The 16,957-nt window shown below is 42.2% G+C and overlaps 1 protein-coding gene across 2 annotated transcripts in view; it reads right to left on the reverse strand.

Moving 5' to 3' along the window:
• Positions 1–3,280: 3,280 nt before the first annotated feature.
• Positions 3,281–16,957, reverse strand: part of KCNJ6 (potassium inwardly rectifying channel subfamily J member 6) — a 106,834-nt gene continuing 93,157 nt past the window's right edge. For both annotated transcript variants that reach the window (XM_079974932.1, XM_079974931.1), the window contains one exon: positions 3,281–4,121. In XM_079974932.1, the coding sequence (XP_079831058.1) occupies positions 3,796–4,121 (326 nt within the window). In that variant the 3' untranslated portion in view covers positions 3,281–3,795. The remainder of the gene's footprint in view (positions 4,122–16,957) is intronic.

Consider the following 16,957-nt stretch of genomic DNA (forward strand, 5'->3'; position numbering starts at 1 on the left):
TCATCTATTCCATTGAACCCAACATGGATGCATCACCTGGGATATATACCTGCACCTGGGTTTCCAGGTTGCACATAGCAAAGTACTACTAGAGTTGTGTTGGGATCTGGGTGAGCTATATAAACATAAATAACTGGCACATTCCAACATGGTGACGGCATACAAAGGACTTATGACTACATATTAAAATTATCTACAATGAAACTAGCTTCCAAAAGTGGAAATGAAAGGAAGTAAGAATTCTATATCTTCCTGGTGAAACTTGTCAACCTGACACACACACAAAACACCTTTTGGGGAATGGCCAGGGCAGTGAAAACCATATGGAGGTCACTTCTTTTGTGCAAGTGACCAGGAAATATTTTTCCAATTCCAATACGCACAAGTGCATCTGGTTTTATCAATCCAGCTCAGTGGCACAACATCTTCAGCTAGAAGTGAACACAGCTCCTGGGAAGTGCAAATGACATATTTGTCATAACTCTATAAAACTTAAATAACTGGAATGGCATTAAGAGAAAATCAGCACATTGATGCAAACTAAATGTGAAAAATCTATCACAGTGCAAAATTTCTACCTGCCTACTAGATTTCTCCTGAGTCATGTATTTTACAACATGATAATATATATTTTCATACAAAAAATAATTGAACTTCTTCTCAATTCACTTTTAGTTTTCAGATTAGGCAGGCATAAACACAAAATTAAGGCTGCAGTTTGTTTGTTTCGTTTGAAAGGGCTTACTACGGAGTTACAACCATTGTCCTCTATTCACACTGCCAACCTTCTGCCAACCTTACTCTGACTGAGCAGTAATATACTCTGGATGCTATCAAATTCAGCAGAGTCAGTTCAGGATAAATGGTTTTGATTTGAATTGCACTACTTTAGTTCTACAGAGAGATTTCCACATGCACAAATTACACAATGTGGGTTCCTTTGGGAGCTGTAATCTATCCTTGACAAAAATCTATCCTAGTCTCACTGCCTTAGCAACTAAATGTGTACCATGCAGCAAGTTATGTCAATGTACCATTATGCCACCAGCAGACATGACCATTAGCAAATGCTGCTTTAGCCCCATTCATAGATCATGGTACACCATGGTCTGAAACAAACCATGGCTTACCGTGAATGAGCAGCGTGTTGACATTGCTGCTATCCTGTGCCCACCCCACCGAGCTGGGAGGGGAACGAACTATATGTCTAGTTTAGCATTATACTTAAAGCAGGACTGGTCCATTGTTTCTCTCCAAACAAATCACAAGCAGTGAGCAAAGAACTGCCCAAGAACAAATTTCACCTTCTTGATTGGTTTGAAGAGAAGCAAACCACTAGTGATGGTTCTCATGCGGTACTAAGCCAGCACTAGGGTTGGCCTCATCCTGGCTTGGCAAAGTGAGGAACAGAGAGGTGTGATTTACTTGGCACACACCGCCAAAATACTTATTCATGGTAAGTTGTTGTTTGGTTCAGACTATGGTTTACTGTGATGCGTGGACGTGGCCGTTAAGTTTTCATGGAAAAATGCTCAGCAACCCTGCAGTACTCAAGGTCTACTTATGGTGAGGGCAAGGCATAAATGGTTAGAATAGGATTAGTATTAATGCATTAATGCATAATAAATGTAAAAGGCTAATTCCACCTGACATACATATGGACTGATGTAACACACTTGCCATGTAAATGTTTGAAGTAGTTTCCTGAACATGCCGTTCTGATAATGTCAGTGTGTGATGCTATGGCTATCCATATTTAATTGGGATTTGGGTGCCAAGATAGTACTTGGTAAGTTTTTTTAATGACCAAACAATAATAAAGAACTTTGGGGGTTGGGCTGCTCAATGATTAAATCAATGTCTATGTATGTATTACAATGTTCTTATCTGGTAGTATATTAATGGCTTGCCACAGCAGATTGCTCTCTTAGCCATGAATCCATGGATAAGTAGCTAAACATTTTATTAGGTCTATTCCCTAGATGACAGCCTGAAAGCTTTTTGGTGGAAAATCTTTGCAAATTTTTCTTCTTCAAGAAAATCATATGGGAACAGAATAAAGACCTCTTCTGTTTTGTTGTTTTGATTTTGTCATGGCTAAAATGCTGATCTGAGCCATGAGGATGAACACAGTACTGTATGATACTGCTTGCTATGCCTTACACTGGTGTTTTTACTCATTTTTTTGTTGGCAACTGCCCAGTGTGGCTGGGGCAACCCAGTCAGATGGGCAGCAAGTAAGTAAGTAAGTAAGTAAGTAAGTAAGTAAGTAAGTAAGTGATGAGGACCAAAACAATCCCAAACCTATTTCCTCAGGAGATAATTCAGCTTTGAATGCATGAACTGGTGGCAGTTGGGTCAGGAATGCTGTGCAGCTGTTGTATCTACTCATTTGCAGTTGTCAACCACTAGGAGAATGTAACACTGGAAAGCACTTAAGGCACTACTCATTATAAGTAAAGATGGCAGAATGAGGCCTACAGATTGTGCTCATTGACATCACAGAAACGACACATGTGCAAGGCTGACATGCTGGCAGATCTTTGCAGGGAGTATTCAAGACATATGAAGTACCTATTACGATAACGAAATCCAGCTGAAGTCCAGTTGTTTTTTTCAGATAGAACATCAGCTGGAAATGTTCTCTGCTGAACTATGGTATAACATTCAAAACTTTTCATGGCTTATATAAGTTATATAGCTATAGATATAGCAAATTACACAGGTGTTTTTTGTTTTTTTTAGCTGAATGGTTTTGAAAACCAAAGTTTCCCAAAGTATTGCACTTAAAGGGTTAATAGCCCGACACAAAATCTCTGATAGACAAATGTCATACAAAAGGAATCCTTGCCTCGGACAAGAATCTGCCACAGTTAAATTCTACCTGTCCTGCCCAAGTAACCAGAAGTGGTTTTTTTTTTTAACCATATAACATTACAAAGAAAACGATTGTTTTGTAAACAGTTTCACAGTTTATCAGGAATCGTGTTGTAATTTTTCTGCCCTTATCCCCCCACCCCAGACCTATGGCTTTTTAGAGTCAGCTAAATCATCGCTTAAGAAAACAGTGAGGTACTCTAAACAGCTGCCAGTCTGGTACAATGAGGAAATAGACATGCATTCATGGGGCAGTTATAAATGGGTGCCAAACTCTAATAAACATCTGGTGTTAGAAGAGAACTGCCTTCCTCATGATAGGTGGTTGGGTTTTTGTTTTGTTTTTTGCATCCCATTATTTTCTAAATTATATCTCTAAACCTACATTAATTACACACGTATGTACATTATTTAGAGGTTCTTTACTACAGTACTTTTGTACATGCTGGGTTTATTACTAAACTGAAAGAGAAAGAAAATACATAAGGCATATGTACAGTATCTCATTGAATTTCAGACCTTTCTCTTCACCTCCTTGGGCCTAAAAGCTGCAATGCAGGCATCTCATTCAAAACTGTCTTAGAATACAGTATATAAAAACTGGAGTTAAAGCTCAGGACGTGAATGGACTTCACTTACAGTCACTGTGTTTTGCTTTTGGCCCAGGTTAACAAACTTCTGCCCTTTATCTTAGAAACCAGCCCCAAACCACACACCTGCATGTGTGAACACTGAGCTCTCCAGCTGAAAAAATAGAACAAGGATAAGAGATTACATGGCAACATTGCAGGGATATTGCAGCTTTAACCCAAATCTTTGCTTGCCTTACGGGCAGGGAGGCTTGTCACACCTTAATCGGTCCTCCCTCTTTCCCCTTTTAAAGGAAGATTAGTGGTTCTCTGTCCCCACTGTGAAGTTCTAAACTTTGGACTCATTCTCTAAGTTGGCCACATCACCATTCCTTTCAGTTTGTTCTTCGTGGTTCTTGGTCTCCTCTTCAGTATCCATTTCGGCACGCTGGTCTAATTGGCTGGACACAGACCAAGTGAGGGGTAATTCTGCACGGCTGGCCATCTCTGCCAGTTCTTTGGCACTGTAAGATGGTGTATTGGTCTCATATGTATCATGAAAGCTATTGTAATCAACTTCATAAAATCCGTCCTCTAGCGTGAGAACAGGTGTAAAACGGTAACCCCACAGGATCTCACTGGTAACATAAGAACTTCGGGCTTGACACGTCATCCCTGGGGAAGAAAGGAAAGAGAAATCAGAAGCAACATGGCTCCTAGCAGGTCTGTTGTATGTTAAAGCTATGGTGCACACATAGCTATGATGGACAGGAACGTCATGCTAGATATGCAACACTAAATTTGCTGCACTGACAACCTATTAGTATGTGAAAATAATGATATAATAGTGAGTTTAGCTGGCCAATTTTATTGTATCCCTTTCCCCTTTTTTCCATTACTGTATTATGATATCAGTTCAAAATTCTCTCTTCAGTGCAGTTCTCTTCCCCTTCCCCAGTTGAACTCAACAAATATTTTCCCATTGGAAAATGGCTAGCAAAACGTTTGAGACCTTTAAAAAACAAAAAACCCCAAACACCTTATTTATCATTATGGTAATTTACCAATTCCCAAATGAAGAAGAAGTGGAATATACTTGGTGCCTCCAGGCTAATGGTTTTAGTGGATGCCTTTGCTAAAAGAATTGAGCTATAACAGGGATGTCCAACCGCTTGACCATGATTGACAGGTGGATCCCTGGGTGATATCTGCCCTGCCCCCTCGCTCTGTCCTTCATTTGCGCAAAAATGGAAGATGGTGGTATTGCTGCCCAGTTTATTGTTTGGTGAGCGATTTATGCCCCCCCAAAGAAGCTCAAGAACTTTGGTGCCCCCCCTAAAATTAGCTCATTAGCTTTGCCCTGGCCCCCTAAAAAAGCTCAACAACTTTGGGTCCTCCCCCCCATGGGTAGATCACTGCTAGTTTTTTAATTCTGGGAGCAGATTGCAGTCTCTTGGGAGTTGGACGTCCCTGAACCATAAGATTCATCTATTCCCCCTTGCCCTGCTCCTGCATCTACAGTGGCTTAGAGGATCCCTGAATTTTCTGGAGCAATTTTTTCCAGGTAGGGCCCATGCCCTGCCCCACTTAGTGGAAGATTCTGCTCCATCAAAACCCTTCTGTGAGCACCAAGACAACACTTGGCTTCTACTCACAGTGTTTAACTCCCTGAGTCTTCATTATCTACCATCACTTTCAACTAAAGATGAGAAATTTATCCACAATGCTTCATTTTTTAAGGCATGGATCTAGTTTTTACCCCATCCTGAGGTCTCTGGACAAATATTTATGCATTTATAAAAATACCACAATTTCATTAAAAAATGCAAAGCATTTTTCAACTATACATATTTATAATAGAAACCATGTAAAAAATAAAAAGGAGATATCAGCAAACTATCACATAACATTCTTTCTCAATTTCTGCATAAGCCTGGCAGCGTAAAATACCGTACTTCTTAAAAAGTATGAAAATTAATACTTTTATTCTTATAGCATACATCATTTCCTCTCACCTGTTGTACCAGTCATTGTTTCAAAAGGCCTGTCAATGGAAAGGCAACCTCAAAGTTACAGAATCAGACAACTTTGAAGGTTGCTCCAGAAAATCTCAAGGACGTAACACCAGTGGCGTAGCGTGGGGGATGCAGGGGGGGCCGGCCGCACCGGGCGCAACATCTGGGGGTTAGGGTTAGGGGGCGCAAATCCACGGGTTAGGGGGCGCAAATTACTTGCCTTGCCCTGGGGGCTGACAACCCATGCTACGCCCCTGCGTAACACATTTGCATCCAAAAGTTTAACACAGGATTCCTAATGGTTCCCAAAACAACCATTCTGGTGTCTTGGTCTTTGTCCTGAAAAGGACTCTCAAGTAATGTCTTCAAAAGAATTATCATAGAAGTGAAACGCTGGCAGGCAGGCAGGCAGGTGCAGCTCATGTGCAGTTTTAGATTGCTGCTCCTGATCCCAGAACCCTGAGCCCAGGCCTTCTCCCCGATAAACATTTCAGGAACCTGAAGCCCCTCTCTGGAGTTGGTTTGATTCTTCCTTCATTATGGGCTCCTTGGGTAACTGGACTAATTTCTGCTCTTCTCCCTTTGCTGATTATACGCTGTCACTTTGCTAGACTAAAACTTGGCTTCCTTACTGACAAGACAGGACATCTGTCATTGTTCTTTGGCAGGAGCCAGGCCCAGGCCTGTCTAGCCAGCCTTTGGCTTCTCCTCAAACCATGCTCCTTCCTAAATCATTAAATCATGTCCCTAGCTGGCTCCACTGTGCACCCTTGAGTGGTTTTGCCTGAATGGAATGTATCCTGGAACTGAGTATGCCTGGATATGCCTGCAGAAAACTCTGGGAATTGTAGCTCTGTGAGGGGCAAACTACAGTTCCCAGGATTATTTGGGGAGGAAATGTGCTTTCAGTGCATGATATGGTGGGTACGCAGCCTGACAAGTGTCTGAGAAAGACTATTGAAACCAATAGGCTACAGGTAGCAGTGGGGAGGGTGTTGCCTTTGTGGCATATATAAATAGATTGCTCCTCACATTATATGTATAATGTTCAATGTTTTAATGGGTGTGATCAGCAGCATATTACTCCTGTCTTGCTATTTCTAAAATCTAAAGGAGCATGATATAAGGAACAGAGATCAAGATAAGATCTCAGATACATTGTCACCTGCGAAGTGGAACGTTTCTCAGGTAAGTTGCATCTGCCCCCCCCCCCCGAAAAATCCATGTGGATTTTGAGTCTGACACATCATCCCTTTGTGTGTATTCCTCCTAACGTGATCCCGTGGAAGAAAAAAATGTTGCCTTGCAAGGAAAAGGCCTGGAGAATAAACAAAGATGTCTTTTCCTTTGAACCAACTCATTTGGAATGAAAAGCAGTGGGGAGAAACAAACAAACGGGACTTCAGGTTCATGTATTCAGGAGGAGATCTGGAGTCATTTTTAAGAACTCCAAAGAAGAAGAGAATACAAAAGGCAAAATGTGGTGAGTTAACTGTCCTTTTAAAACCCCAGATGCAGAAGAGGAAATATTCAGCTAGAGATGCCAGGAAGAATAATCTTACTAAATGATGTATTTCTATTAGTACTATGGTATTTTTTATGTCTCCTCTTTCAAATCAAAGATTCTATTTTTTTTAAGGGGGGAGAGGGTAAATGTCCAGTGTTCCCTTAAAATCCACCTTCGCGTCTAACATGGCTGCATCTGTCTATGGTTGGTGATGAGGTCACGGAGGAGCTAATGCCAAATTGGTGTCAAAGAACGGCTGCTGCCATCACCTCTGAACTCCATGACTGACAATGACTTCTCTAAACAATTTCCTGTGAGGGTATGCAGCCAACAATACTCCATGCTGAATGTGCTGTGATGTGACCTGATGACAACTATCATAGTTACATGGGGAAGGGCCGTACCTCAGCGGTAGAGCAACTTATTTGCAGGCAGTCAGCTCCCAGCATCTCTGGGCAGGGCTAGGAATGTCCCTTCCCTGCAACCTTGGAGGAGCCACCACCAGCTACTGTAGACAATACCAAGGTAGATGGACCAATAGTCGGACTCGTTATAAAGCAGCTTCCTATGTTCCTATCATTGTTGTGGAGTGAAGAAAGTCAAGTGGTCCAAGACAATGAATCAGAGAATACAGAGATCTCTGTGTGATCATGTAATCACATTTAATGTCACTGGATTTCACCACCATAAACAGATGGACATTTTGAGATGTGTCCAAAATAGGATCTACAATTGGGGTGGCTACTTATCCACCACCAATAAAAATGGACCAGTTCTGCATTAGGTGACTTATATATAAAGATGCACATTTAGAAATGATGGCTGTAGATTACCTCTCCCCTGAGTGGAGAAGACTGTGACTAGGTGCCATGTTCTCTCTTCAGTTTGTTGACAGGCAGATTCAAGTCCCTTGTCTCCCTTCTTCTGATTCTTTAAACTGGCCTTGGACTGGACAACCCTAACCAGAGGACTCCTACAAAGAGAGGATTGTCCTCTGATGCAGCCCTCTGAAATGGAGGCCTGCCCTTTGTAAAGTAGGACACATGGTGAGCTCTGCTACAATGGTTGCACTTGGTAAGACTGGATACAAACATGGATGAGTTGTTTCAACTCAGCTGTAACTTTTGTGACTCTTTAGAGATTGTCATATTGCCCTGTTATTTCTAGATTAAATTAAACTATTTTTTTAAAAAAAACAACCAACTGAGTTAATATACCTTGGAGAAGGAGGAACTTTAAATAGCATTTTAAAGCTATTTGATGTAATCTTGGCACAGTTATTTATTTATTATTTAGATTCCTACTTCATAATTCAAATAAAACATTATCAGAACTGCTGGCAATAAACTTAAAAACACAACTAAGTAATGAATACTTTTAAAAAAATAGAACTAAAACCAGCAACTCTATAAAACAGATCAGCATGAGTTTACAAAAAAGGTCTGGGAAAATGGTTGAATATTTTGTTAGGGGGAAATGATGAGATATATAATATGTTTTGTACTGACACCTATGAAAGGTGTAGGGTGTTTTTTTATTACTATTTAAAAAAACCCTAACTAAATAAATAAATGGTATGTAGCTGCAGCTGCCTTTATTTTAAATAACATTTTTACATTTGTGGTACACTTGGTAACTGAGAGGGTTGACAAGATGTCACATTCATTATATCATACAGGTGGATTCCACATCATGTATAAATCTGTATGCAGGAACTGGGAGTGCTTAGTTTAAAGAGGCCACTGTAGATCAATAGCCAGAGACGCGCCCTCAGCTCAGTGTCACATCATGGCTGCTTCCTCTTCTGTTTGTGGTTCAGGACGTTACTGGAGCCCCTGCCTGGCTTTCATCAATTCCGTGGAGCGAAGTGCTTTGTTCAACCAGACAGATGTTAATGAGACATGATGTCTGGAAATGTAGCATAAAGCAAAGACGTGCTCTTCCGCCCTAGATCGTTTGGATACATGGCAAGCGGTGAAATTTGCCATTTAGTAGGGTCAGTCAGGCAGCGCAGAGGCAACACTGCGGCTTTAAAGTGAGGGAAATGAATGACAAAGAGGTGTGTGCTCAGAAATGATCGCAGTGTGGGAAGCTGGCGTTCCCCAGGGAGGCGGAGCAAGGAGAGGCATAAGCAAAGGAAGAGAATGAAGGAAAGGGAACTATCTGGTTTTCAAAAAGTGGCTAGCGGAATCCTCAGAAGCTTGAGGATTACTAGGCTCTGCTCACTGAGCAGAGCAGTAATGGAAGGAAAGCTTCTCTGAAAGACAACTGCCCCTACAACCTGAAGGTGCTAGAGAGTGTTGTGTGATGGAGTGGGGAGAGGAAGAACTCACCCTTGCATTGTTGGCAATGGTAAAGCTGCCCTTTATGAATCCTTTAAGAAATTTGCTTTCCTCACCACCTTACCTTTGGGGACCCAAACTCCACCCCCCCAAAAAAAAAAAACGAGTCAAAAGCGATTTGAGAAACTTCATCCTATCACTAGCTTCAGTTTTGGCACCAAAAATGAATAGAAGCAGGTAGGATGCAGCAGGGGAAAATGATACTGCCAGTCTTGCTTGCCTTTTCCCACTTCCCCTGCCTTCCTGAGATTTCATCATCAGTTGCTCGCACACTTTCAAGCCAGTCTTCACAGTCTTAAGGACTTGGCGCTTCTAAATGCAAGGCAATATCTTCAGAATGATGAATCAGACCAAATCAGCACTATGTTCTCAGGGCCAATAATGACAGCATAAGGGTTCTGACACCTGGCAATGCTTGATTGGCCACCTTACATATTTCTAGGGGGTTGACCGGCTGAGTCTGTCACAAGCTTTCCTAGTCACTTAATAAATGGTTCTAGAGAAGAGTGAAGGGAGGAGCAACCAACCTTTTTGACATTAACTCCCCCCACCCCATCGCTTTGATTACTTGAATCCTTGGTGACCAGTCCTATTGGCGGGGTACAATTAAAACAACAATAACAACAACAACAGCAAAAACTTTTCACATACAAGTTATAACTGAACCACAAAGTGAAAAAATAAAATAAGGTTGTAATCTGAAATGTGCTAAGTTGAAAGATAACACCATGAAAAAGCAACAATGGGACTTACTATAATGAAGGTATGTTGGGGTGGGAGCATTAATGTGAAATGTATCATTATTTCTGTTTCAGAAAACTAACATGTGGAAGAAATCTGTTCTCTTATTCCAGTTGTACTTTGCCCAGTCTGTGAACCCCTCCATATTTTTTTTCTCTGGTGCTGCCACTGAGGCTCCAACCCCATACAGTGGTACCTCAGGTTAAGTACTTAATTCGTTCCGGAGGTGCGTTCTTAACCTGAAACTGTTCTTAACCTGAAGCACCACTTTAGCTAATGGGGCCTCCTGCTGCTGCCGCGTCGCCGGAGCATGATTTCTGTTCTCATCCTGAAGCAAAGTTCTTAACCCGAGGTACTATTTCTGGGTTAGCGGAGTCAGTAACCTGAAGTGTATGTAACCCGAGGTACCACTGTACACATATACCTGGGAGTAAATCCCACTGAACTTGGTGGAACTTAATTCTGAGCAGCCATGCCTAGGATTGCACCAAGTGACTTTCTTTGGGAAGAATGCAGCATAATATCATGAAAGCAGCTAGATCGACACAAGTGCTCCTGCTTCTGTATGTGTGTAGGGGTAATGTGGCAAGGTGGGAAGAGGGTCTTAATTTCCTCTACCATCAGTGAAACATGGATTGAGGGGGCCTCTTGCCTGCCTTATTTTTCTGTATGAATTCTGTCTCATCTTCTCTCCAACTCTCTGGCGGGAATCCAGATAGCACAAGGCTCTTTTCATAAAAGCTTATTCCACCCTTTGGCCCTGATTCAGGCCCCTGTTCCTCTCACTTTGGCTTCAGTGCAACCATTCCAAATAATTTGGAAGAAATTTTAGGGGAAGCTGAAAAGCAGTCTACAAAACATATGGAAGCACCTTCAGATTATCGCTCCCTATGGGAGGGGTCAGCAAACTTTTTCAGCAGGGGGCTGGTCCATTGTCCCTCATACCTTGTGGGGGGCCAGACTATATTTTTTGGGGAAAATGATGCAAGAGCACCACGAGCCCCGGTGGCTGCTTACCTGTGTCTTGCAAGCGGCAGGGGCTGGTGGAGGCGGCGGGACGATGAGTGGCAGGTGAAAGGGCTCCGGAGAGGGGCTGCTTAAAATGGTGGTCGCTCGAGCACTGCTGCTGCTGCTGGCACCAACAAAGCCCAGCAACCTTCCTCCTTTAGGCAGGGCAGGGAGAAGCCAGGAGGGAGGGAGGGAGGAGACACTGCCACTGCCGCCATGTGAGGGAGAGGGAAAGAACATGCGTGCTGTTGATCCACATGGCGATTCCCGGACTCTCCGTGGGCTGGATCCAGAAGGCAATTGGGCCTGATCCAGCCCGCGGACCTTAGTTTGCCGACCCATGACCTAAGGAACACTGAGATTGTTGCCATAGCCACCTTGTCTACATAGGTGTTGTAGACAGTGAAAATTACTATCAGCACAGTCCTAGATATGCCTACTTTAACATAAGACCCCTTGAGTTCAATCGGCAATCTCATCTTGGCTGTGAGTCCTGGAGGACCTGCTTCCTGCCCTGCAGGCCTTTTGGCCACCTGGCCTGGGAGAGGAGGGCCCTGACTGACTCCAGCTACAAAAGATGAGGCTGCAGAACAGACTATTGGGCTGAGGTGTTGGTTAGGTTTTTTTTTAATTGTTGGGGGGCGGAGTGGGTGAGACGGGGTTGTTGATGTTACTAAAATAATCTTTGGCATCTTTATTTTAGATCTTATGATTTATGTGGAAATGGTTCCGTTTGGTTGTGTGCTTTTTGATGTGCTTATTGTTATGACTACTTTTATTATATTTGTAATGCAAATCTTTTCATGCTGTAAGCCGCCTTGTGCATGGTTGTACCCAGTGCTTTTTTTTCCTAAAAAAAATGTTTAGGGGTACTCTCATTTTGACTCAAGAAAATAACCATTTTATAGTTAAAATTGGGAAAAATAAATACAGTAAATGGACAAAAGTACGAAGATTCACAAAATGTTTAGGGGTATGCGTATCCTGCACCGCCCCCAAGAAAAAAACTCTGGTTGTACCTATGGAAAGGCTGCATACAAATAACATGATGTATGTATGTATGTAATGGTGAGTATACTAGACAGCACTTCCACCTGCAACACTCACTCAAACTGAGCAGGGCTTGGGAGAGTGAACTTGACGGTTATTAGTGGCACTTAACGGAGAAGGCATAAGAGAAAACATTGTCCCCTTTTTTGGTGCTAGCTAGTATTTATTGTGCTTTTCATGCTATTCCTCTGTTTTCTGAAGAAAGAGAGCGCATCGCAACCCAACTCCAGACAGCATTGTTCTTAATGACAACAGAAGTCAAGCAATTGCATAGTATCTTTCTCTGTGCTTTTATTATCGTTGCCAAAGCAATGCTAATTTGGGAAGTGTTGATATAGGGGTTGGCATTCTGAACCCATGGCTGAACTTGTCTATTTTTCATTATCCTGACATTACACTGTCAGTACTATGTGAAAATAAAAGGGCTGCAAGATTTAATGAATTGATTGGTGTGGTTAATTGATTAAAGTGTTGTTCTTTGATTAAAAATTCCTCAGTGTGATTTAAGAAGAAGAAGAAGATGAGGAGGAGGAGGAGGATCTGCACTTTATGAGAGGAAACTGCCAATCAATTTCACAGGATGATCCTATTGTCAACTGTTTCCTCTCTTAGCAGTTAGAATAATTACAGACATTTTCTGTTGTCACAGTAAATAGCTAATGGATGCATGTAGACAGATAGAAGAGTTTTCTGTGGCCCATGTAATTTCATTGAACTTTGGCACTGGATTCCATTGTTACTGATATTGTGCTTTCAGGACTTCAGGAATCCTCAGTGGACAAAAAGACCTAGAATTTTTGGAACTTCAGTTTAGCTAAAATAATGACTTCCTAAAGCAGAGACATCACCTTGCCAACAAAGGTCCATATAGTTAAAGCTATAGTTTTCCCAGTAGTGATGTATGGAAGTGAGAGCTGGACCATAAAGAAGGCTGATTGCTGAAGAAATGATGCTTTTGAATTAGGGTGCTGGAGGAGAATCTTGAGAGTCCCATGGACTGCAAGAAGATCAAACGCATCCATTCTGAAGGAAATCAGCCCTGAGTGCTCACTGGAAGGACAGATCCTGAAGCTGTGACTCCAATACTTTGGCCACCTCATGAGAAGAGAAGACTCCCTGGAAAAGACCCTGATGTTGGGAAAGATTGAGGACACAAGGAGAAGGGGACGACAGAGGACGAGATGGTTGGATAGTGTTCTCAAAGCTACCAGCATGAGTTTGACCAAACTGCGGGAGGCAGTGGAAGACAGGAGTGCCTGGTGTGCTCTGGTCCATGGGGTCACAAAGAGTCGGACACAACTAAACAACTAATCAACAACAAAAATATAATCTGAACTATACCATAGAATTTATTTGGTATTTCCCTGTAGTTATTGACATGGACTGATTATCATAACGTGAAAATTACCTTTGTCATCTGAGGGGTGGTAAAGGAAATTTAACTGTCAGCAGGGAGGAGACAATTAGCAGACTTCAGAGAAGCAGTGGGACAGTTAAGACGTGGTTGCAAGAGAATAAGTAGGAAATGATGGATAGATCAGATCAAGCTACAATAAGCATACGGTGAAACTGAACAACAAATTACCATGAGATGCTGATGTGCTGTCTGCTGAGATTATGTGAACAAAGCAGTGAGAAAGGTTTAATACCAGCCTTATAAGATCTCCTCCTTGAGATGATGGATACAGTTATCCATACTTTTGATTGCAAAGAATTTTTTTTGCATATGTTCCAGTTATTGTTGTGTGCTCAACATTTATTAGCAAATTGTGTGAATTTTGAGTATTGTAGCAATGTTTCATGTGTTGCTTTAATGCCACTTACAAAGCATATCAGTGGGAAATCAGGGACAAAAACTCCAACATGATAGTGTGCTATTGATTTGTTCCATACTACACATCACTCTGGGACGTGGGTGGTGCTGTGGGTTAAACCACAAAGCGTAGGACTTGCCGATCAGAAGGTCGGCGGTTCGAATCCCTGCGACGGGGTGAGCTCCCGTTGCTCGGTCCCTGCTCCTGCCAACCTAGCAGTTCAAAAGCACATTAAAGTGCAAGTGCACTGCTCTGGTTCGCCAGAAGCGGCTTAGTCATGCTGGCCACATCACCCGGAAGCTGTATGCTGGCTCCCCCAGCCTGTAAAGCGAGATGAGCGCCGCAACCCCAGAGTTGGCCACGACTGGACCTAATGGTCAGGGGTCCCTTTACCTTTACTTTTACACATCACTCTAGTCAGTTGTGTCATGAGTTCTGATGCAGAAATAATCAGAACATCAGTTTCATTTCATACTGTTTAGTAATACACTATTGGGTTTACTCTGCAAGCAAGCGGGTACCAATTGGCTCTCACCAACAGTGGAACCTTGGTTCTCGAACTTAATCCATTCCGGGAGTCTGTACGACTCCCGAAACAGTTTGAAAACCAAGGCACGGTTTCTGATTGGCTGCAGGAGCTTCCTGCACTCAATCAGAAGCCACGGAAGCCAAGTCGGACATTTGGCTTCTGAAAAACGTTTGCAAACTGGAACACTTACTTCCGGGTTTGTGGCATTCAGGAGCTGATTTGTTTCGGAGCCAAGCCGTTCAGGAACCAAGGTACCACTGTACCTTCAATGGCTATTTATTTATTTATTTATTTAAGGGTTTATATTCTCCCTTTTGATGAATGTTTCAAGTTAGCTAACAATAGACTATAAGCAGTGTAATAAAAACAAATACAATTAGAACAGCGACAGGTGGTATTAAGACAATGACCTGGAATCCAGGTTTCTATGACTGGAATTATGCTCTGGTTCAAATGAGGGGAGGTGCTATTTACCAATTTCCCCTTTCTCTTCTGCAGATCTGCTCCAGAGGGCCAGGGAACCCCCCAGAACAGCATGGATGGTGGTGCTACGGAGGAGAAATTAGCAAAAACCACTTTTCCCATGCCACAGGTAGGAGCCTCCGGTGGATTAGAACCCTTCTGTAAACAGAAGGCGCTCTTCATGGATGGGCAACCCAGCATCCAAGCCACTAAAGTTAACAGATTGGTAGTCATTAAAATACCCCTCACACTCTGGTAACCATAGTGTGGTTACTCCCACCCCAGTGCTGATAATGTTCAAAAGAGATTACATGGAAGTGGCCTGGAAAGAAACACTGTCAATGGAAGTCACCATTTTGTTGGCCCAACACATCTGATTGCTTCTACGTTTCAAACATAGCTGGCATAAGTTAACAGGACTACTGAGCCTGAGTTCCAACTTTGGCACATTTGCTTATCTTTGTCTAGGGATCTACAGGGACAGGGGCATCCTATTGATCCCACTAAACTTTTAAATTGCATTTGAAACTATTGATCTTGATGTTACATACAATTTTCTTAGCTGAAGACTGCTATGCAGTAAAAGCCTTTATTCAAGCCTATAAGTAAACAAGCAGTTTGTCATCAGAAGTGTGTGTGTGTGTGTGTGTGCACCCAGGAGGGGGGTGATTTCTTCAGTCCTCTATGCCAATCCATACAACACCCACACACTGTTCCAAGCATGTAGAATTTAACAACTTGACTTGAAAATTGTTCATTTTCAGCTATCATGGAAATATATAACAGTTTCTTAAGCTAGCAGAAGAGACAGTGTCATTGAAGTCGAGCCAGTTATGTGGGTGTAAGATGATTAAGGTGGATGTTGTGTAGGTGGAAAAGGAATACTATAATTTTTATTTTTTTTAAGATTGTGCTTCTAACACATTTAATATTCTCTTCCAGAATGTCTGGAGTTCTTATTATGAAGGTATTGCCAACTATGAATCTAGGCCTTAATTCATTGTCACACTACAGTCTGGGAGCCTAGTTACAGCTAGGCTAAATAAAAATGGTGCCCAGAAGCTATAAAATGAGAATGAAGAATGAATACGTCTCTCTCTCTCTCTCTCTCTCTCTCTCTCTCTCTCTCTCTCTCACACACACACACACACACACACTCCACTATCTAGCATGACCATGAGGCAGTTGAGATGTCTTAAGTCAGCGGGACAATAATCCACTGAAAAAGTTTCTTCTTCCTCTTCCTTAGATTGTGATTTACTTAAATTCTAGCCGCCTTCCACACAAGTCAGGAAGACGAAGACACACACACACACACACACACACACACACACTGCTGTGAGTTTTGGGGAGGGATAGGTTGTATGATTGAGCCCCCTTTTAATGGATTCAATTCCTAGAATAGCCAGGCTAGCTTTCTGGTGAGGTAATGGTCCTCTAACTATGGAGCATTAAGTAACAAAGGAAATGACAGCAAATGGATGAGTCTCCCTCCTTCAATTTGCTGGTAGTTAGAAAGACAAAGGCCAGAGTTGAGAGTTTGAGTTATGTGAACTAGAAGATAGAAGCAAGGCTGCAGGCTGGGCAGAGGTGAGATAAGAGCTATGCTTGATTTCTGCTGGAATCAAAGGCTGTGGCTTTGGGAGAAGCAAGATCCTCTCGGGGTATTAATGCTGTGAACCTCTCCATCGTAGGCTCAAGTTGTATATATGTGTAAATAAACCACATAGCATAAAGACGCCCCAGTCTCTGCTATCCCTCATTCCAAAGGAAACACAAACCCTGGGTAAGCGCCTGGAACCTCTGGAATTTTGTACTACTGAGAGATTGGGGTAGTGTGCAACAATATAATAGTTTGCAAGTAGCAGAAATCTGAAATCCCAGAATTTTATTTTTAATTTGGAGGGGGACCCATAGCTATGCTGCAATGGTATTGAAAATGTTATCATTGACATAAGTGGCAGATTTGTTATTTGATTTGATTATTCACATTTCAAATCCAAGGAAATCTACAGGATATAAATGGACCATAAGATTTAAATG

Source organism: Podarcis cretensis (genome assembly GCF_951804945.1).
Source record: "Podarcis cretensis genome assembly, chromosome: 4".
NCBI lineage: Eukaryota > Metazoa > Chordata > Lepidosauria > Squamata > Lacertidae > Podarcis > Podarcis cretensis.